Source organism: Ricinus communis, chromosome 1, assembly GCF_019578655.1.
Source record: "Ricinus communis isolate WT05 ecotype wild-type chromosome 1, ASM1957865v1, whole genome shotgun sequence".
Lineage (NCBI taxonomy): Eukaryota > Viridiplantae > Streptophyta > Magnoliopsida > Malpighiales > Euphorbiaceae > Ricinus > Ricinus communis.
The window spans coordinates 11,405,989-11,429,465 of NC_063256.1; the positions used below are offsets into that span (position 1 = coordinate 11,405,989).

Below are 23,477 nucleotides of genomic sequence, written 5' to 3' on the forward strand. Positions count from 1 at the left end.
GCTAAGCAGTTTTAAGGCTCAAAATAGCCTCTTAAGAAAAGCCTGACTTCATTTTCAAGTTCAAGACTTTTTTATATGTTATATGAAAACATTTGAAGTCTAGTTTAAATAGCAAGTACGTTTGACTAAAGTTAGGGTTATGAATTCAAATTCTTACTTTACCCCGTCCATTAAACCTATCATGAATAAAAAAATATTATATGCATACAATATGTCATTCATATCATAAATTTGTGACCCAAAAGTTCCTACTCTCTTCAACTATTTCTAACTCCCAAAGCTATAATATCAAACTTGTGAGAGATCCTCTCAAAGTTATTCAAAATGCTTCAAGTGCAGTATATCCGGCAGTTCCTCTAGCACCCAACATTGATATGATATACTCTGTGTATCAAACTAGTAATGTCTTTATTTTGGAAAAAAAAAAAAGAGAAAGAATAAAAAAAATTTAATGACCAGTAAGAGGCACTACCAACACATGATCAAGGAAGTTCAAAATGCATATATAAGTCCCTGCACTTTGGATTTTGTTGACAATGAATTCCTGCATTTTTGTTTTTGGTAAAAAAATTGAGTGTAATGCTATTTTTGGTTAAAATTTATATAAAAAATTTAATTCATTTGAAAGAAAGACATGAAAGAAAAAGTAAAATAGATATTTTGGTATTATAAAATATATTGACTTACTAATGTTGAATTCATTTAGAAATTCTATCTATTTAGTTAGAATTTTTAATTTAGTTATAAAAAATTTTCACACAACACATAAACTTTAAATTTATAAATAAATTCTATAAATTTTATACATTTCAACCAAATATAGAAAACATTAAGCCCCTATACTCTTTTTTGAGAAACTTCGTACTTTTTTTTCTAACGTTGAGTTACTATATTTTCATTTTTAATGGCACTTTCAATTATTAAGAGTTTAATTAATTATAAAAATATTCATTAAATTATATTGTCTATTTTAGTTGATAATATTTACAACTTCACATCTAAATACAAACAACTTAATTTGTTTTTGAGAATCCAATCCCTAAAAAATGGGCATAAATTCTACAATAGAACATCAACAGAGGGTGCAACCATTATCCATATCCAAACCCTGAGAAAGCAACAAAATCTCAAATGTGGTAGTTTACAAGGTATTATGGGTAACCTGCTTCATGTTAAGGGAGAACAACACATTTAATTACTTGTGAGAACCACATTATTGAATTCAATTGTAGTTGAAGAATCTGCCACCAGTTCTGGAGGGGATCTTGATGGGGAATGCCAACTTGGTCTTGGTGGGATTGACAAGGATGCAACACTTCCTTGCAACATTTTTACAACTCTATCCATTGGCGGCCGATTTTTGGGATTTGTTTGTATGCACCACAAGCTCACTAAAATCAGTTTTCTTGCTATTTGGTTCTCTTCTTCATTGTCAATCCCACAAAGTCCAAGTTCTTCATCTATTTCTAAACGCTTGTATATCCAATCTGGAAAATATATCTCGCTAGTGCTATCAACTTCCACGCAAATGTTGTTTCTTGCTCCAGCCATTCCTAGCACCAACATTCCGTAGCTATAAACATCAGATTTATAAGATACTCCACCAAATTCTCTGCAAAATACTTCTGGTGCAATATATCCAACTGTCCCTCTTGCACCCACCATTGATATGATACTTTCTCTTCCATGGCATATTTTTGCGAGCCCAAAATCAGAAATTTTAGGACAAAATTCTTGATCAAGGAGAATGTTGTGGGGTTTTATGTCGAAATGTAGTATCCTTGTATTACAACCTCGATGCAAGTATTCCAATCCCTGAGCAATGCCAATTGCAATTTCATATAGTGTTTTCCATTCCAATTCACGATTAGCTCTTAAATACTTTTCTTTATATATATACTTCTCAAGAGACCCATTAGACATGAACTCATATATCAAAGCACGTTTCGAGCCCTCATAGCAGAATCCTAAAAGAGTAACGATGTTGACATGAGAAGTTCTACTAATGCTTGCTACCTCATTGACAAATTCTTCTCCATTACTATTTGATTCCTTCAAGACCTTTACTGCCACATCATGGCCATCAGGTAGCTTCCCCTTGAATACACCTCCATAACCTCCTTGGCCTAGTTTATCTTTAAAGGACTGTGTCATTTTCTTGACTTCTGTATATCTGTATCTTTTCAGTGCCATAGGTCCATGGTTCTTGAGAAATGCCTCGATACTTTCTGATTCTTTTGTTTGATTCTTCCAACAGTCTCTTCTCAAGCACAAACAGAAAATGATCACTAATAGAACCACAACTGAAACGGGAACTATACCTATGGTAAAGAAAGGGAAAGAAAAAAGAAAAGAAAATGATGTATAATTAATAAGAATAACATTGTTTATACAAGTTTAAGAGAAGAAACAAAATGATGCATATTAAGAATGACATTGTACAGGTTTAAGAGAAGGCTCTAATCTCTCCAAGTTATTTTCAAATTATAATTGCTAGCCAAGGAAAAAAAGTGAAAAAGATGGAAGAGAAAACGTGTCATTATAGTGCGAGATTGAGATATTTGTTAGTTTTGAGTTGAAAAAGCAAATGGATGGACAAGAATATGGCTGGAAAGCTTAACTTGATTTCAATAACAAAACTAGCATATATATTTTGAAATTTGCAGTCAGTTCAATTGGGCCTTTTCTTTTACTTTTATGGCCAGTTTAACTCTTAAACTATTTAAATAAGTTTAATATAGCTCTTCTTTTAGAAAGTGAGCTGCATATGCTATGATTCCAATTTGACCACTCATCCTTTAATGTTGGCTTAATTTGGCCACTCAATTTTTTATGTTGCTCAATTTGACCCTTTAAAGAATAATTAAATTTTAATTGATTTAATTATTAACTTCTTATATATTTTAGATTTTTTAAATTAGTTGGTGAAAGTACTGCGGAGGCCGATAAAAATGTGACAATGCTGGTGTTGGATTGTAAAATCTCATCTATGCTTTCATATGCTAGTGGTAATGCTGTTAATTTTTTATTTAAAAAGTATTGGTAGTAGTAATGGAATGGTACTAATGGCATTGATGGATTGGCTTTGATGTTTTAATGGACTTATAATAATTTAGAAAAAAATATATTTATTTTTAATGTTTAAATTACAAAAGAATAAAGATTAATTTGACTCATTAACTTGTCACTCGAGTTTACTTTGACCATTGAAATTTGGAATCAGACTCAATTGGCCCTCCTTTCACGCTTTTATTATAGTACGTTCAACTGGCTTGCTCGAAAAGGGCTAAATAGAAATTATTTGAGAAGTTTAATGGTTAAATTAGTAAAAGAAAAAAAAGACCAAATTAAATTTGACTGTGAAATTCTTAGGCTAAATTGAACCTTATTCCTAGTTAAAATGTTCCAATCTCTTATGTCACAAGATAGAATCATTAACACTTGATGAAAAAGCTAGCATTTTAGAATTAGATTACTTTTAATCTAATGGATATCTCTTGTGCTTCATCATGATAGAAACTATCTTAACTACACAAGAATCAAAGATAGTGATTTTTATTCTTGAAACTAATGAATTATTATAGTTTATCCCTGAAAATTAATGAATTATTCTTCTCAAAGTAACTATCCTACACTGAAAGTATTCTAATCAAATCTCAGGTACATAAAGAACTTCAAAAGTTAATTTAATACCTATTGGTGCTTGAATGGAAATAACACCTTTGTCTTGAGCCAAGATTCTTTCACCATTTCTATTCCTAAATTTGACAATGTCATGTAGGTTTTTCCAAGCTGCCGAATAAGCTTGAATATGTAGTCTTGTGGTCACAATCAATAAGCCAAAGCTTGTTGCTACCCAATCTACAATACTTAAAGCTACAAAAAGACTTCTTCCTGAGCATTCTAAACATTTGCAACTTGAGCTTGTTGGTCTTGATTATGTTTGTCCTTATAGACTTTTGTAATGTGCCCTTTTTGATTGCATGTCTTGCATTATGCATTTGATTTGTACCAACAATTCGTTTGTTTATGGGTTGTTTTATTGCAGTGAGAATACAGAGGAAACTTCCTTTCCTACTTTGCTACTATTTCCTTGCTGCCTCTGCTTACCACCACCATTATCATTGTTTAGGTTTGTATTTGACTTTATAGCTTCCTTTTATTTTACAAAGAAAGCTCCTTTGAATTAATTGCCTTTGCATCTATAAGCCAGCCTTTGCTCTAATGCCTCAAAGGCAATTCATCAACTTAGAAAGAACTATATTTCTATGATCTCTTGAGTTCTCTAATAAAGAGAATTTTTTTATTCAAATCTTTTAGGCAAGCCAACAAGGATCTTTTCAACCACTCTTTGCTGCTAGCATCTTCTCACCTAACAACCTAATCTTGTTGGCAATCGCCCTCAATCTGTTAATGAACTCTTTAACATTCTCAATCTCCATCATTCTCTCTCCATTTTGAACTTCCTTCGTAGGTTAAGTTTCTGCATCTTTCTTGTCTTATCATTGCCTTGATACCATTCCTTCAGGTATTTCTAGATTCCTTTGGTATGTTAAAGCATATATTTAATCAAATATAGAATCTCATACTGCTAAGTGAATACAAGTTTTGCCTCTAAACTTCTTTCCCTTCTCTTTATTGAAATATTTCACTTGAGCCAAAATATCATTATTTACCAAAGAAGGTGGATTTCTTTGTGGCTCTACATGATTCCAAAGATCAAAGGCTTGCAAGTAAGATCACATCTTGATAGCCAATTTGGAATAATTATCACGAGTTAGGATATGAGGTAGAATACTAACAAAACCATTTGATGTATCTATATTTCTTTAATAGAAGAAAGCAAGGAAAGGGTAAGGTGTTGTGATGTATCTATAGAATGAATTGTTGTTGAAGTAATATTATTTTACGTGGAATTGTCTTTAAAAAAAGATGGTTTAATCTCAAATACATTAAATACCCAACATCCACGGAACAAATATATTTAAATTATATATCCACAGTCTGAACTCGAGACTTTAGCTAGACTAGAAGAAACCGAGACCTTAGTTAGGTTAGAAGAGACTCCTTACAATCTCATCTATCTGCTCTTAAATATATTTATTAGTTTTAGATGATAAAAAATGTATTAATCATTTAATACTAATATAAAATACACATATTTATGTGTTACTCTCTTATTAGTTGTAGTATATACACAAAATCTAGATAAAAATCTCTTAAACTAATAAATATGTATCAATTATGTATTGGCTTGGTGTATAGGTGAAGATATACAGTAAAATTATATAAGAGTTATTTTTATAGTTTGATTTTTAAAATTTTTTTCCTAAGTTTGGTGTATATCATCATCTATACACTAAACTAATAGATGATTGACATATATTTATTTGTTTTAAATGATGAAGTATGTGTCAATCATTTAATATCAAAATGTAAACTAATCAATACATATGTATCATTCTCCTATTAGTTGCGATGTATACATCAAAACTTGAGTAAAAATTTCTCTAGTCTTTTGATATAGAGTTGTATATTTTTTTGGCCCTTTTAAATATTCTAAAAGTTAACAGCTTATTTTTAAATTCACTAATATAGAAATTTAATAATTTTAGATTATAAATTATTAATTTAATATCAAATTATTTATTCTTATCAGTTTAACTTTTAATTTAACCCTAGAATACTAAAGCGTCAAGAAAAATCACAACATCTCTTGTGTTAATAGATCGGGCGAAGGATCTTACCAATACCAACTTTCATTTTTAAATTTGGATCATCATCTGCAACAGACAAAAAAAAAGAAAGAAAAATGCAGTATTCAAGTGTTAGAATTAGAACATTCATGAAAATGAATAGGAAATATTGCAGAACAACTACATCTTGATTGAGTCATTTAGCTGCCTTGTGCGGATAATACATTATAACTAATAGAATCCAAGAAGATTACCGGCAAATAATTGCAAGATTCAAAACAGGAAGATTGTTGTTAAATTATATAAATTGTGGTGTATATTCCTCAAAAGTTCTTGATTGATACATTAGTGCTAAGGGAAATAGGAATTAGCATTTCTATTTATTTACGAGGGAAAGAAGAAAATTCTGGCATAAACTAGCAATTTCAACCTTTGTAAATATTGAAGAGTCATAGTAAAACCAGACAACATTATTAAATACAACAAGAAAAGAGCAATAACAATCTCCTAAATGAAAACAGAAATGCTTGAATGTGGCAAATTTATAACCATTCAATTGGAATGAAGTTTTCCTGATAGCTTCAGTTTGGAAATTTTCGTTTGTGCAATTAACTACTTGAAAGTGACGAGCTCTATCCTTTGAAGATGTCAAGTGAAGAGAACAGAAAGCAACTTCCAGTCTGCTGAAAACGAGCCTATCTAATACTAGACATCATCCCAGTTCTTATCAGAAATAATTTTTATGGCATGTATTGACTTTAGGAATTATGAGCTTAAGAACATTCATTTTTATATTATGCCTCGTTAGGATGGTTTAGCATTCATTAGAGAGTTTTATGCTATAGCTCATACTTTTCCATTATCTGAACTTAATGAGGATCAATTAAGAATGAGGTGTTTCCCTTATTTATTGAAAGATACAGCAAAGACTTGGTTAATGACCTTGCCTCCTAATTATTCGAGAACTTGAGATGAAGTTTATCAAACTTTTATGAGTAGGTTTTACTCACATCAAAAGAGTAAAGAATTAAGAGCTGAAATTTCTAATTTTTATCAAAAGGATACTAAAACTTTTCATGAAACATGGAATCGCTTCAAATTACTTTTATTGCAATGTCCACTCCATGGATATCCATTTCCAATAACCAACCAATTATTTTATGATGACTTGACACAACAATATCAATGTATGGTTGATAATGTAGCTGGGTGTGCTATATTAGAAAGGATAACTGATGAGGTTTATGATATTTTTGAGATATTAGGAGCCAATTCTCAATAAAAGAGTGTGAGGACAAAATAAGTAGGAGTAAATAAAGTAGTAGCTTGTAGTGAGATGACTATGCAATTAGTTGAATTGACTAAGCAAGTTAAGATGCTTGCTTCAATAAAAAACTCACCAAACAATGAGGTATGTGGTATTTATGGTCATGGTGCTAATGTTTGTTCATTTTTTGATAATTATAGAGGAAATATGTATGACCAAGTAAATTTGATGGATTCTTACCAACCCATGCATCCTATGAATGACCCTTATTCCAACATATATAACTCAAGTTGGAGAAACCATCCAAATTTTTCTTGAAGATACAATGATCAAAATCCATCACAATTATTGAGAAATTCAAATTAATTTCATTACTAAGACCAATATTCTCAATTCCAAAGTAACTCTAATCCTTTCTTTCAAGATCAAAAATAAACTTTTCAATCTAATGAGCAAAGAAAGCCAAGTTTGGAAGAAACACTTCAATCATTTATAATGGCTTCTCATGATAGGATGGAGAGAAATAAGAAAAAGACAGATTTTATTGAGTCTTCAATAAAACGTTTAGAAGCTCAAATGAGACAAATTGTTGAAGTTGTTCAAAAGCTCAAGAAAGAGAAACTATCAAGTTAACATGAACAAACCAATTCTATTACTATTAGAAAAGGTGATGTTGATAATAAAAATGATATGGAAACTGAAATTATTTCTTCTTCTTATGCAGGTACACCTAAAAATGATGGATTAGTAGAAATCAATAAGGAGAGCATGCAAAAGGAAAAAAAATTAGAGCCTAATCTTAGGCTTGAGAAGAAAGAAAATGAAGTATTTTTTAGACCTAAATTCTATAAGACAGCTCAGCCTTATAGACCACCTATTCCTTTTCTAAACCAATTCAAAGAGAGCAAAAAGGATAAAAAAATTAAAAATATTGAGATACTCTCTAAATTCAATACTAATTTATCTTTGTTGGATGTTATTAGGAATAAGCCAACTTATGCAAAGTTCTTTAAAGAGTTGAATACCAACAAAAGGCGATATGCGAACAATGAAAAAGTATAAGTAGCAAGTGTAATGCTCAACATCCCTTAAGATGAAAGATCCTGATAGCTTCACCATTGATATTACAATAGGTGACAAAAAGGTTACAAAAACCATATTAGATTTGGGAGCAAGCATAAACTTGATGCCTTATTCGATGTATGAACAACTTGGCTTGGGAGAGTTGAAGCCTACCATTATATCTCTACAACTTGCAGATAAATCAATAAAATATCATAGAGGTATAACGGAAGACTTGCTACTACAAGTAGGCAAATTAATAATTCTTGTTGATTTTGTAGTGCTTGACATGGGAAACATACCAACAAGAGATAAATAACAAACTATACTCCTTGGTATACCTTTCATGGCAACTACTAGAACTGTGATTATGTGCATAATGGAAAACTTACCATAACAATTTTAAGAGAAATTGTGGAATTTAAAATGTTTGATTCTCTAATTTTATCTTCTAAATTTACTATTGATAAGTGGTCATATAATTATTTAGATTCTCTTATTTATGAGCAATTATATGATGATATTCCATTCTTAATTAACAAGAGCTTTCGTAACACTTTAGATGTTCGCATTAAAAGTATGACGCCATACTTGAAAGGAATGGCTTATGACCAAGAGGTGGAGTGCATGGATGAACGCCTACCATGAGCTTAATCAGAAATGTCTAGATATAGACAATAAACTTAGGAATTGTATTTTTATTTTTATGCATTTAAGTTTTTTTATTTTTTATTTTTTATTTTTTAAAATTTTAGTATTTTATATTTACTTTGTAGTCCTATGAAGGAAAAAATAAGCATTCCTACCTTCTTTGATTTCCAAAAAACAATATTTCTCCATGTGTAATATGTCAATTTATTTTTAATAACATGCTTTCATGTTTAATTAAGCTTATGTTATTATATGAATATTGTTTGTTTAATATATTGAATAATCATTATTAAGAAATATTAATTGGGAGTTTTTAGAGTTTAGGCATGTCTAAATTTCTTATAGGATTAGGAATTAGTCAAGTGTTGTTTAGTTAATATTAGTTATTTTTAGTCTTAATATTTTTTTTAATTTTTAATTTATTTAAATCATTAAAAACTCTAATTCTTAATTTAAATTGTCAATTTTAGTTATTTAAGTATTCAAATTTTTTAATTTTCATTCAAATTTATGTTTCATTAATTATTTGCTCCTGGAGCATATAAAAGTTAATTACAAGTAAGAAAAATTGGAGCGAGCCACATTGCGGCAGCAAAATATCGAATAGGCCCGCAGGAGCAAGCAGCAGCAGCACACCGTGCGGCTCCAAGCGAGTAAGGCAGTCGTGGCAGCACGAATATATAGCATAACCGCGAGGTCATGGAGTAGCCGGGAGGCGCGAGCCACTCGACGCAAGCAACATGAGGCGCAGATGCTGCAGCGAGGAGGACATACATGACCACCGAAAGAACATCGACGCCAGCCGCAAGTCGCAGATCACACGCAGCGGAAGCAACCCGCAAGGCGCATACGAGGCTGCAAGGTGCGCAGCAGTACCAACAAGCACGCCACGAGCTCACGAAGGAGCTGCAAGATGTGGAAGGTGCGACTCCACCACTTGGCCAATTTTGACTTCAAATTAAATATTTTAATTTGAAAAATAAAAGATTTGGGTTATGGAGATTAGAATTCAAGTTCATGACTTACTATGCATTGCAAAGCTCTATGGGAATGTTCTATCTTTTTCCTCTCTTCTTGATTTTTGTTTTTATATATGTAATGATATTGAGGACAATATCAAATTTAAGTGTGGAGAAGAGAAATAGAATATTTCTTCAATTAAACTTTATATGTCATGCCATAAGAATTAGCAACTTTGATGAATCTTTGTAAAATTTTAAATTTTTATATTCAGCTTTTTTTTTATTATTCTATATAAGAGTCGATGAAAGAATGCTATTATGTTAAGATTCTTGAATTTTTGAGTTAGTATTTAACATATATAAATATGAACTCATGAGTTATTTGCACTTAATAATCAAGTATCTATTCTTTGCATATGGACATGATGAATAGTTTGACAAATGTGAGTTGGGTATAATTAGGAGTGTATGATTTAGATTATAATTTTCTTGTTACTAAATTAGCTTGTCTAAGTTTGTGAGATATGATATGGGCAAGTTTAAAGCTCTAAGTTTAATAATTCTATTCCGCTAATTTTAGTTGCTTAGTAACGAGGATCTTCATGATCAATGTCGATTTTCGCGTAAAAAGATAATTGAGATTATAAGTATGCAAAGCATCTTGATGTATGGTTTGTTGAGTAACCAGGTGCATTCATCATCCATGTTTGTATTTGCATAAAAAGACATAACATCTCAAGAAAGAAACAAATACCCCAAGTATCAAAAATCAAAATCCAATGGATGTAAAGAAAAGTATAAGAGCTTTAAAAGCTAGTGATATATAAAAATGTATAAATGTCTATTGATATTTTGTTATGAATGAATTTCTTGCCTTTTTGAATAGGATTATGATAATTTAGATTATGCATTATAGTTGTATCCTTTAAAGATCAGTTAGACTATTTGTTGTGATACCAGTGTGAGGGATTGGATGCTTGAGTCTTTTGATTAACAATGATTGAATTTATATTATTAAAGAAAATTATTATGATTCAAGTATTCTTGGTTTGATATGATATTTGCATTAGTGAGATTCTTTTGAATAAAATCTTGAAGCTGACTATGAATATTCTTCATGATTTTTGCAAAAGTTAATTCTCAGTTGCTATTTACTTGAGGATAAGTAAAGGTTTAAGTGTGGGGGTATTTGACAAGTCCAAATTATATATAGATATTTATGGTATTTTAGAGCTTTAACAATATGATTTTTATATATAATATGGTGAAAATATGTATGTTTTACTTCACTTAAGTTTAATTGTCTATTTTCAGGTAATATTAGCTAAAAGAGAAAAATATGGAGCTAAATACTAAAAAAAAAGCTTAATTTAATATATTCGTGTTAAAACCCAAGATTAAGACGCATAGATTGCTATTTGCAAGGCCTGGCCAAAAATTACAAGGCCCAAGGGACATTTTAGTCATTTTGTCTAATTATTATGATTTATATTAAGAGTTATTTATGAGATAGTTTTTGGTGGAGATAAGGATACATATATTCTTATCTATCAGATATACTTATATTGGTATACTTATCTCTAGGGAGATTTACTTAGAGGAGGATTTTTCTCTATATATATCTCTACAAACCTAGTTCTAAAAGAGGAGGATGAGAGCTCTCTCCTATATGCTCTCTATATTTTTCCACTATTATTTTTTCTATAGTTCTTCCATAAACACTTTAGTTTAGTTTTCATTATTCTTTTTAAGATTTAAGGAGTATTTTAATAAGTGGAAAAGAAGAATATGATCATTGTTTTATGTATATAGAGAGAGCTTTTACTTTATTGTTGTATGTCCTTCTATTTAATACTATGATCATTGGGTTAAATATGTTTGGCTAGTTTTCATAAGTGTTTAGTTTATCCTTTTTACTTTTGCATGAATCTTATTATATATTTATTTAATAATTGATTCTTTACCTTTATATCCTTATTAGTTTTAGTTATTATTGTTAGTTAACCATCATATTAATTTAACAATAGTAATTATTATGAACATATTTAGGTTGAATGTAATAGAGACACCAACTTTGCTTCAATCTATGTAGGTATAAGAAATTTTAGTTACATCATTAGTTTAAGTGAATAAAAAAAAAAGATAAATCATCGTCTCATTTATTAGATCTAGGCTTAAAGTAAAATGCTAGACTAAATATTGTCTTTAATATATAATTTTAAATTATAAACATTTTCATTTGCATTGCATATTTATTTATTATTTGGTTACTTTACTTTATGAATATTATTTTTCTAAAAATACTAATTTAGAGTATTTAGATTTGCTTTTATTATTTTATATTGATAATTAGTCTTTATGATAAATAACATTTAAATACTAATAAAATATTGGAAAAGTAAAATATATTAAGAGTTCTAGACTGGACGGTGGCAACCCAAGTTCCACGAGGCAGGTATGGAAAGTTTTGAAGAGTCACAATGTGGCAAAAAGAGAAAAAACCAATTGTTTAGGTGAAGGTTTCCTAGTGAACCTCCAAGTTTTGCAAGTTTAAGAATAGAAAAGAAATTGATGTAATAACCTAACATATGAGAAATATCATAATAATTATTATAGAATTACTATACTATAAGCAATATTGACATCACGGTGACCTAATATTTCCTCTAGCAATAGACCATTATGCCCGGTGTTGTTATATGTGATAGATTAGGAAGAAAGGGCAGATTTAGGTAATGGCCATTTTTGGGGATTAAAGAGTTAGACTAGGAGATTTTGAAAGGGTCCAGTTACAGCTAGTGGAGGACTTTGATTTGTTGAACCGAAAGCATGAAAAGAAAGAGAACTCTTCTTTTGCCATTTTTATAATCCTTGGATAATAATATACACCGTGTTTTTTTAATTAATTTACCGGTATATATGCCCTTTCGTATGTAATGCAGAAAATGACACATCTCCAGAAAAAAATTATCTAAATTAAATCAATGATATTTAGATTAAAAATGACATCTCTTATGTAAATGATATAAAGAAAAAGAAAAAATTAAATAAATAAAATTATATTATGGATAAAAATAATGAAGTAGAGTTAGTCCGAACTTTCTTTAAAAGAAAGATTATATGAAAATCATTTTCAGAGTAAAAAATTGAAATTTTAAACATTGTTTCATTACATATTTCATTATTTTTGAATATTTATAAATATTTATAAATATATTATATGGCTCTACTTTTTATATCTAAACTTTACAGTTACTTAATAATAAACCTAATGTATGTTGATACTAACATTTGGGTTCCATTTCTTTTGTTAAAAATAACCATTTCTTGAAAATACTTTATAAGAAAGATATTTCCCACTTGATTAAGAGAATTTTAAAACTATTTTTGTTTAAAAATGTCAAATACATTAATTTTTTAAAATAATTGAAATCATAAATATATGAAAGGACAAATATTTATTAAAGTGAAGCAGAGTGGGAATGGGCTATATCCTGCATGTGCCAGCAGATGGCAATTTCTAAGACTATGATAGTTTGGGTCTTAATGCTGCGAGGCCAAGCCTGGCCCTAAGTAGAAAAGCATTGACCCAAGGCCCTAGAGTAGGAAAGAAGGTAAGACTTCTTTGAAAGCATTAAGGCTGGCAGGCAAATTCCAACATCTTTCTCTGATGAAAAAAAGCCGTTGACAGGTTCAAACTTGAAGAGTAAGCGTGTGGAAAACAAGCAAAAGAAAGACACTCAAGATTTATCAGGAATTTTGAGACATTGTTAGCTATTTTTTTGATTGTATTTGGATGACTAGTCTACATCTTGATCTAGATATCTGTAATAAGCTTATAATATATGTACTAAATTAATAAAAAGATTCAACTCTACTGACTGCGGCAATTAATAAACTGAGAGTTATCTCAACAACTGGCAAAGTGTCCTTACTGCTATATCTAACGCTAAAGATCTTTCCTTTTTCCCGGGTCAAAATTGAGAGAGAATAAAGTATAATTCATGAAGAAAGCTGAAGAAAGAAGAGACTGCTACCCTATAATCAAATCAAAAGATTATGGAGCAGGATATGTTGGGGGCTGCTCTCCCCAGATTTTGTATTATGTAATTAGGCTGCTTAGCTCTTCACATTAAGAAAAAAAAAAAAATCAAAAGCAATATCCTATTTTCATTCATAAGTTATGTTGTGTGACCTGAAAATGCTTTGCTCTATAAAATCAGTAGGAAAGAAGAAGAAATATATGTAAGCTTAAATGGGTGGAGAAAAAGGGATATTTATTCGTACCATGATGACCTGAACACCAAGAATCATGGGGCTGGTCACGACAAAGGCAAGTGAAATTGAAGGTAGTTGTATTGGTGCCACATATCCCACCACTAGCAACGCATGGAACACATTCTTGCTGAATCCTGTACGACACATTGAACCCTTGTCTCAAAACTCTCTCCAAAGCATCCACTCCTCTCCAAATTTCTCCAAGAGTATCCACTGGAACAGGAATCTTTACTGTATTCAGACACTCATATCTGTTTAGTAGTCCCCACTCTTCCAGAAGCTCATCGGTTGCGTAGAACGCATTTAGTGATTCACCATTTGCAGAAGAGCATGGCAATCTTTTTTCTGGTGGTATCTTGCTGAGAGTCTCGATTTCGCAATTGTAATATAAACTTAAGTTTTGAATGTGTTGGGTGTAATTGAAGAGTGTCTCATTCAGGATTATGTCGGCGAAATTCTGGGTGCAAGCATTAGCCCAGTAATCCGCTCGAGCTATTGCCATCGTGCTTTGGTTATGATTTACAGAGATTACACGAAATTCTTCACCCCTTATAGTTATGTTAGGTAACTGACCTTCTTCGCACTCCAGTTTGAACCCTTCATAACCACAGACTCGAGAACGTTCATCGCTCCAAAAAGGGTAGTAAAGATCTGTTAAGTTTCCACAACTAAAGGGTTTTCTGCAATCTGTATAATTCTCATCATCTTCACAATAAGAAATTGAAACGAATACTAAGAGAAAGAAGAGGGTGATGATGATGATGGAGTGTACATGGGATGGCAGGAAGAAATGGACTATCATTTCTTTATTTCTTTTCCTTACAAGAAGAAAAGAAGAATTGGTGAGAGAAATAAGTTTGATCGGAGATAAATATTGTTATGTCTTTGTACCTTAAACTATTAATTTTCTTTTTTGGAAGAAATGAAAGAGATTGAGGGGCTGCCTGCTCTAGTGGTGATTCATAATATAATAATATAAATAATGTGACTATTATTATTTGTTCCTGACAAAGAGAGGTGGGTGTGCTTTGCTAATATTATCCTTGAGATAACAATTGACCAAGACTTTTGAGTATATAGAAAATTATAATGGCGGGCGCTAAACGTAAAATCCCATATGCCCAAATTCTCATTTTTCATTACGTTCCAAAAGGAAAAAAAAAAAGAGAAAAAAAAAGGTTGACCATTTGAAGCTACTGAGAACCCCAAACCCAAACGACAAAGAAGGAAAGAATTATGCAACTTACCATTCGTCAATTCCTAATTGCTCCTAGCGTATCAAACAACGAAAACAGCAGCTAATATGGTCCGAGTAGCCTTCCCAAACGACATGATATCTAATATAGAAATTCCTTCTTCGCAATCAATCCTGAAGCCTGGCAAACCGCAATAGTCAGGTTGGCGATTTCCCCAGAAAGAGTAGCTAATACTTGACATGTTTCCGCAGCTAAAAAGAGCGCAGTTGGAATACGGTTCATAGTCATCAACACTATAAACATATGTTGGTGAAAATGATATGGAGAGGAGGAGGATGATCCGTAAAGAAAGAATAGAAGATGGTTTCATTACAGAAACTGAGAGATCCCAATTGGCAAAAGAGATACCTGAAGCCTACAAAATGTTAAACATTATTAATTAACTAAATTGCAATAAAAAGATTATCAAGAGCTCATCCTTCCAAACCTACTAGATTGAATTTAAACGATGAAACACAAAGTAAAACAAGAATATTTCTTTATTGTTTTGTATCATATGTGACCCTTTATAACCATTTATTACAAGCTCTCTTAGCATTAATGTATAAAGAAGTACAATTGCTTTTGGAGAGGTGGTCATTCCTTCCCTGCTTCTCTTTTCCACCACAGAAAAATCAAGATTTTGATTTCTCTAAACCTCTCTTTTATATACAAGTCAAACATAATCTTTGTAAAGAACTACTTTCAGGAATTAAATATTATATATATATATATATCCGAATGCAATGCGCGCATACACACATATTTATATATATATATATATATATATATATATATATATATATGCATTGCATTTGGTTGCGACTTTTTCTAGTATAAATAACCTTTCCTTTGACTGGAAAAAGAAAAATATAGTGGCCAACTAAGTTATACTTGTCATTCAGTAAGGAGGTTTTAAAACAAGATTCAACTTTTTAACACTTAGAAATTGTATGACTAGTTGGAATCGATAGATAATATCCTTATTCACCATAATAATAAATTGTTGTAATCTGAATAGAACTACACTAATTTGACGAAGTAAACACATGCTTTTGGGACTCGTTCCATATAAAAAATGTAACAAACTTACAAATTGTATATCAAATAGTACAAGCAATTTTATTTATGAGATTTATTCTTCTTATATTTAAATGGGACAAGGAAAGAAAAAAGAAAAAGAGCAGGGAAAATGAGAATTAATGGTGATAATTATTTTATTAATTTAATAGACCCACTATTAACCGCATCAGCTTTAAGTAACGATGATAATTATTTTATTACTACGAAGAGCTTAAATTGCAGGTTTTTGATAATTTAAGAGTTTATTTATGTTTAAAAATAGTTTAAGGGCTAATCCGCTATCACATTAAACATTAGGGCCAAAAGTATACCTTTTTCCTTTAGTTTTAATGTGAAGAATTAGTTTTTTTTTTTTTGTTATCTTTTATCTTAAATAGTTGGAAACCTCAGTTTATTTCTATTATTTTCATACACAACTAATTTTAACACTTACTACCATTATCACAAATATCTTATTTTTTTAGTCACCAAAATTGGTAATTGAAATTCAGTTTGATGTATCCCCTAGAATATGTTGAGAAAATTAATTTGATATCAAATTCATTAATTTGGATGCATAAATTATTTGCATTATGTATATTAATATAACTTTGAATTAATTTTTATCTTTGAATTTAGTTGTATATATTAACTTTCATTATGTGTATTAATTACTAAGAAGTAATAAATAATTGAATGAGCTACCTATGATTTTTCTAACAAATCAATAAATAAAAAAAGAACTATCTATGATTTTTTTCTATAAAAGAATTCAAGGAAATTAGAAAATTTTAAAAATATTAATTATTCTAAAAAAATTAATACTTGATAATAAGTTTAAGGACTGAATTTAACTTGCTATTATATTAAATTAAACTTATAATAAATATAAGGACCAAATTAAGCTCTTTGACTGATAAGAAAAAAATGACAAAAAGAGTTAATAATTAAGGAGAGCAAATATTATGGAGGCATTATTTTACTTCTTAAAAAGAAAAATTGGAATTGTAAATTTGTCCAGATTTTAGTAAGATAATAGTAATTAACTCATATTTATATATAAATGTATTAATATTTAGATATTTTTTTTGATAGAAGAATGTTGTGATTAATAATTAATATAAAATTAACAAAATTGAGCAATGAAATTGTATTAATTAGTAAAATATATATTTTAAAAATATAAGAGAAACTAGGGTATTAAGGATAATGTAAATTATTTTACCAAGTTTTAGAAAATATGATTATATTATAATGCTAAGAAGTTATTTTGAATTACCAACAAAGAAAAAAGAATTTGAACTTAAGACCTTGAATTTAAGACCTTGCTGAAATTAGTATATGCAACTAATTCTTTCATTTTGTTTTTTGATGTAAAAACTTAAATGGAATTACATGCCCACTATTACATGTAACAATTGCTATCATATATTTTCTTTTCAATGCATTGTAAAGGTAATTGCAAAAACAATAAAAATCTAAGTTTCAATAAATAAATGATGAAACTCGTTAGTTTATCTATTGATAAGATAATACAATTTCTTAAACAGTGTTAAATTTTAAAATTTATTTAGAAATCACATTTGGACTGATATTTCTAGGTATCTGACTCGATTGGATTCTTATGTAACATGTTCGAGTAATTATAAATGAAGTGTGATGGATTTGAGAATAAATTACAATATACGTGTCAGTTTGAATATGAACGCTCAAATACCTGTTTTGAACACGATTATTAAAACAGATACAGGTATATAGTATTCGAATTCGGTATCTAATACTCGGTTAAATTATATACATATATATCGTGTATGAAATAAAATAATTATAAATAAAATTATAAATGTTTGTTCAAAATTACATATAATTTTATACTTTTTATTAATATATCTTAGAATCTAATTATTGTAAATGAGTACCTATTTAATTTTTTGAATATTTATGTAAACAGATATATAACGGGTATAATATCCGATATCTATTTAAATATCTAAAAATTTATTTTATAGATATATATATTAAACGAGTTTTTAAGGAGTCCATATAGTATATATGTAGGTATTTTTATTCGAATTTAGATAAATCTAAATATCAAAAATAATTTTTTAAATGAATTTAGAACAGATTTAGATATATATATTTTTAATCGAATTTAGATTTAAATTTTTTTAAATAAATGAAATATCTGTGGTCGCTCTTAATCTTGTTGGGTTAAAAAAAAGACTATTGAATTAGCTTGCAAAGAAAAAAGAAAAAAGAAACGTTGTACAGGCATATGTGCAAAATTTCTGAACAGAAATTAATTAACCTAACAGAACAAAAATCTGCATTTTCAAAACTTTGACAAAAGACTCACTCCACTGGCCATCGGTGATTAAACGCAAGCAACCGCATTAGAAGAATATGCCAATTGCTATCAAAAGTAATTAAAATTACAAAAAGAAGAAGAAGAAAAAATTAGCCGTTAGGGCTCACAAATTCAAATGGTATATATATTGGGTCACAACACAAGTTGTCCATTTTTCTTCATAGGAACACAAACAAATCTCTTCTTCTTCCTCCTCAATTCTCTCTCCAAACGCTCCTCCCTCTTTCTCTCTCTCTCAATAACTCCTCTCTCTCTGTCTCTGATTCTGTTTGAAAAGCTTGCTGCCACATATCTGCATTGTTCTTATCTTGAGAATTCCGTGAGTATTGTTTTTATTTGTTAAAATTATTTCCTTAAGATTAAAGCTTAAAATAGTTACAAATTAAGGAAACACTGTGTTTCATGATCTTTTCCTTTATGTAAATTGGATACGGTTATTTTAGAAATGGCAGGTTTTACTTACCAAATGATTTGTCTCTCTATCATTAACTTTCCTTTTTCTTTTCCTTTAGAAACTTTTGGTGTTGTTTTGTTATATTAGATGTTATTTTCTTTCTTTTTCTACTTAGATTTTCTTGCGATTGAATTAATTTCCGATAGTGTACATTTTATGCATACTAATTATCATATTTTCTTGGATATTATTGAAGTATTTATGCTTAATTATGGATTTTAAATGTGATTATTAATTTTCATGTTAGATGGAACGCTTTGATGCAACATGAAGCTGAAAGGATGATATTTGATGAGTTTCAATAGAGATTGATGCTTTACAGAATTTTGGATAAAATAGAAAAAAGATGGCAGAAGATCACTTCAGTTAGAGCGTGCCCACGGCATATTCCAGAAATCCAAATTTGTGAAAAAAAGCTTAAAGTGATACTATTTTCCATGTGACTTTTTAATTTATTTTTAGGAATATTTATTTACTAAAAACCCCTCACAACTTAAGGTTATTTTAGGAATTCTTAGGGACCAAGTTTTCCTATAAAAAGAAAAAGATGAAAAGAGACAAGGGGAGTTTCTTTTAGGTTTTGGAGAAAATGGGGCTGCAAACCAGTTTTCTTCCTATCATCCATTGTTTTCCCTCTTTACTTTATTTTCTCTACAACAATTATGTGTGGCTGAACTCTTTTCTTTCTAACTCAAGGTTAATTAAGGTTTGAATTCATATGGATTGTGAGATTTAATTGTTCTTCATTATTTTCTCAAACCTATTAATATTCATGTATCTTCTATGTCTATTAGGAATTCTATTTTTGTTGATTGTGTAAAAATGCCTATTACTCAATTATCAAGATAGTCTATGCCAAATTAGAATATTAAATCTGTAATTGTTTAATTATTTTAATGATTAGTGGTAGAATAACATACCCATGTTATGTGAATACATGATCTAGTCTAAATGAATTCATCTTATGTATTTGTTGGCTACTATTAGGTTTCTTTAAATTGCATTGCTATTGGTAAATTAAATCTTGGAAGCTTTTCTAGGGTTGTTTATTCAATAAGAGAATTAATCAAATGGCTTCCATTGATTAACGAAAAATTAAGGAGAAATTAGGTTGTTAGAGCTTTTCAACAACTATAACCAATTTATTAATGGATTTGGAAATTATATTTGCATCAATGATCAATTCAATGAGTTAAAACTGAGATTATACCTTAGGTTGGAGTTTTCTCATATCGATTTATCTTCTCAAATTTTATTATTGCTTCTAATTGATTTTTAATTTAATTTGTTTTGATTCCAAATTTAAAACCTCCCCTAATTTTATTTGAATTTTGTTAAAGAAATAAATCTTGCCAATCTCTGTAGATTTGACCCTACTTGTCACTATTTACAAGTTGTTTTTATTTGAAGAGTAGGAGTTTATTTTTGTTGGATTCGACACCTATCAATTTCTTTATTTGAGACGAGTGTATCGATTGTTTAATCTGGATCTGTTGCTACTGCTTATCAAAATTGTAAATTATTATGATAATTAGACAACAAAGGAGGCTTTTTCTTGGTGAAAAATGCAAAATCACTTGATTTTGTAGTTTCTTTTTGTAACTTCATTAATCGATCTTTGAGTACTGGCCTGGGTGCAGACCCCACAGAGAGACTTTACGATTAAGAATTTTTTATTCGAGATTTATAATGAAAATATCAGGGACCTACTGAACTCAGAATCAGGTCAAAATCTCAAGCTTTTAGATGACCTAGAGGCATACGCATTTCTTCTTTTTTTTTTCTTTTTCTGAAAGAGTATATTTTCTAATAGGTGTTCTTTTGACTATATTTTGTGGTTCTCATATGCAGAAAGGTGTTGTGGTCGAGAAGTTGGTAGAAGAAACAACAACCAATGATCAGCATTTGAGGCATCTTATAAGTATGTGTGACTAGTGAAGAACTGTATCTTTGCGTTGGCCTTTCTGAAATCACCCATGATTTTTAGAATTTTGTAGACCTTGCTAGAAGTGAAAGAGCTTCACAGACACATGCAGATGGGGCGAGGCTTAGAGAAGGCGATCATATCAATCTTAGTTTGATAACTCTGACAACTGTGATGATGAAGAGTCTTCTCCGAGTGAAACATCTGCAAATTAGAAGGTTGAAGGGTCTTTTCTGAGCACTAAAGATTCTTCATTCTCTGAATAATTGCATCACATCCACCCACCCAAAAACTTCAAAACTACAATTCTAAACAGGGAAAAGGAACTAGAAAGACACTCTTTAAAAAAGAACCTAAAAGACAAATAATAAATATGCGCTCCACACAGAAAAGAGAGACGAGAGAGAGAGAGAGTAAATGTATTTCATACTCTCGGAGTTTAGTGAAAAAGACCTGCCATATAGAATCTTAATCTTGTGCTAATTATTTTTCTTTTTCCCATCTTTTTTAACAATATCTAATTAATCATATAAACTTTTGCGTTAATAAAATACTTTATATTCGATATAGTTTAGTGCTAATTTTTTTTGGTATTTTGGTTCTAGTATTTTATTAGGATTAGTTTTTTTTTTTTGTTAAAATAGCAAAAAGTAAAATATGCACATGGCTAGTGTTTTTACCATTATAGAGAAATATATGTTATTTACATGTAATTTCAACAATTAACTAATAAAAGAAGGGGTAAATTGCACAGATAGTCCTTCAATTTTAGGGATAGTATTATTAGAGTTTCTAAATGTTAATTTGTATCACTAAACCTCTTGGACTTTAATTGTAGTATCATTGCCATTCAACTCTATTAAGACTGATAAATGGAAGGTTGACGGTACAACATCTAAGCTTTTTAAATGAAAAATTAATTCCAACTCATTCAACTGGACATATCAACTCATTAATGAATTTTAAGCTTATGTCAGTCAAGTTGTACATTACCGTTATCATTTTTTCTATTTCTTCTCTTCCACTCCTCTCTCATCTATTGCACTTATTCTAGATTACCAACGTCATTTAAAAAATTGACTTAATAAGAGTAAAATAGTTTAATCACTACCATGTAATCATGTTAGCTTTTTAAACGACATAAATCATTTTTGCCTCTATTTATTAACAACACAAACTACATGATATCTTGATGATTAACGTTATTTAAGAGATTGATGTAATAAGAGTAAATTAATTTTAACTACTGCCATATAATCACATCAGCTTTTAAATGATGTAAGTCATTTTTGCCTCCGTACCTTAGAGTGCTGCCATTCGAGAAGCCTGCCAGAATTTCTGCCCTTATTGAATCGTTTTTCTAGGCCATACTGTCACATGCCCACCAGTTTCCTCATGGTTCATCCTCGAACCACACATCTACTAGAGGGGTCCAACTCCCATACCATTTATAACGATCCAGAACTAGATCACATGAGATATTGTCCGCTTGGCCCCCACTGGCCTCACAGTTTTGTCGCTTTGGCAGATTCGAGATCCTAGAGGAGGTCACCCATCCTGAAATTTCTCCGAATCAAGTAGGTTAAACCTTTGGGGTTCCTATAACCCTACAGCCAAACAACCAAAAGGTGCCTCATGTGATTAGTTCCAACTCTTTATATATATGTTATTAACCATTCTCTGTCCCGTTTCGATGTGCAATCCGATTCATTCATGTACCCCGTACCTTAGAGTATTGATATCCCAGAAGCCTGCCATAAGTTGCTCCTTGTCCAAGTATTCTATCCTTGCCCTGGCATTCACTTTCGCCTTCATCGGATCTCTTCTCTAGACCAAGCTGTCACATATCTTCTTTAAAAAAAAATACTATATGCCTATAAATGAAAGTGTGTCAAATCACAAAGTATGTATTTATACTTTCTCCTAATTGTTATAACCATTATTTTTTTTTTGTTAAAACAATTAAAAAAAGCCATAGAAGAGCAGCAAAAGTACGAAAAATAACTCCTACAGATAAAAAGAACTAGTCTAAATTAGAGAAAAAAATAGTTTTCTATGCATCTAAACAAAAGAATCTAATAATAATCAATCTTTAATGGTGATAATAACATAAAGAGTATTTAATGCTAAAAAATAAGTAGAGTTTTGAATATACTTCTTGATGATATTATATAATTTTAATGGCCTTAAAAACTACATGAGTATCCACTGCATTACACCCTATATGTTTGGGGTACTGCTAATCAGCTTGCTCCAATAACTCAGTCTAGGTAATCGTAACATGAATAGGAATATCATTAGTGATTATCATAAAATAGCTATAAAAAGATATTTACGTCTCTGAACTTGTATCGATTAGTCAATTTAACACTTTAACTTTCGATTTAATCTAACATACACATACATTTTACTCTTTTTTTTGTAATATCTAAACACTTTTAACTTTCAATTTAACCAAATCTATACATGAACTTTATTTTGGTAATATTTAAATGCCTTTTATGCAATACACGTGGAT

The 23,477-nt window shown here is 30.0% G+C and overlaps 1 protein-coding gene and 1 non-coding gene across 2 annotated transcripts; both read right to left on the reverse strand.

Annotated features, from left to right (window-relative positions):
• Window positions 1-932: 932 nt before the first annotated feature.
• On the reverse strand, window positions 933-15,197 carry LOC8286407 (LEAF RUST 10 DISEASE-RESISTANCE LOCUS RECEPTOR-LIKE PROTEIN KINASE-like 2.1). The gene is made up of 3 exons (XM_048379800.1): window positions 13,926-15,197; window positions 5,748-5,783; window positions 933-2,321 (listed from the first exon to the last, which is right to left on the reverse strand). Exons 1-3 carry the CDS (start codon window positions 14,716-14,718, stop codon window positions 1,192-1,194), a joined length of 1,959 nt encoding a protein of 652 aa, XP_048235757.1. The 5' UTR covers window positions 14,719-15,197; the 3' UTR covers window positions 933-1,191.
• Window positions 6,721-6,828, reverse strand: LOC112535699. The gene has a single exon (XR_003079779.1). It is a non-coding gene; the product is annotated as a small nucleolar RNA R71 (small nucleolar RNA).
• Window positions 15,198-23,477: the final 8,280 nt, after the last annotated feature.

What these genes read in the sequence shown, in the direction of transcription:
- LOC8286407 (XM_048379800.1), bottom strand. Translation starts at nt 14,718, where the DNA reads ATGATAGTCCATTTCTTCCTGCCATCCCATGTACACTCCATCATCATC. An exon ending in TTGGTGTTCAGGTCATCATG is followed by an intron (nt 5,784 to 13,925) that starts GTACGAATAAAT and finishes TGTCTGTTGCAG; the next exon opens with ATGATGATCCAAATTTAAAA. An exon ending in AAAAATGAAAGTTGGTATTG is followed by an intron (nt 2,322 to 5,747) that starts GTAAGATCCTTC and finishes TCTTTACCATAG; the next exon opens with GTATAGTTCCCGTTTCAGTT.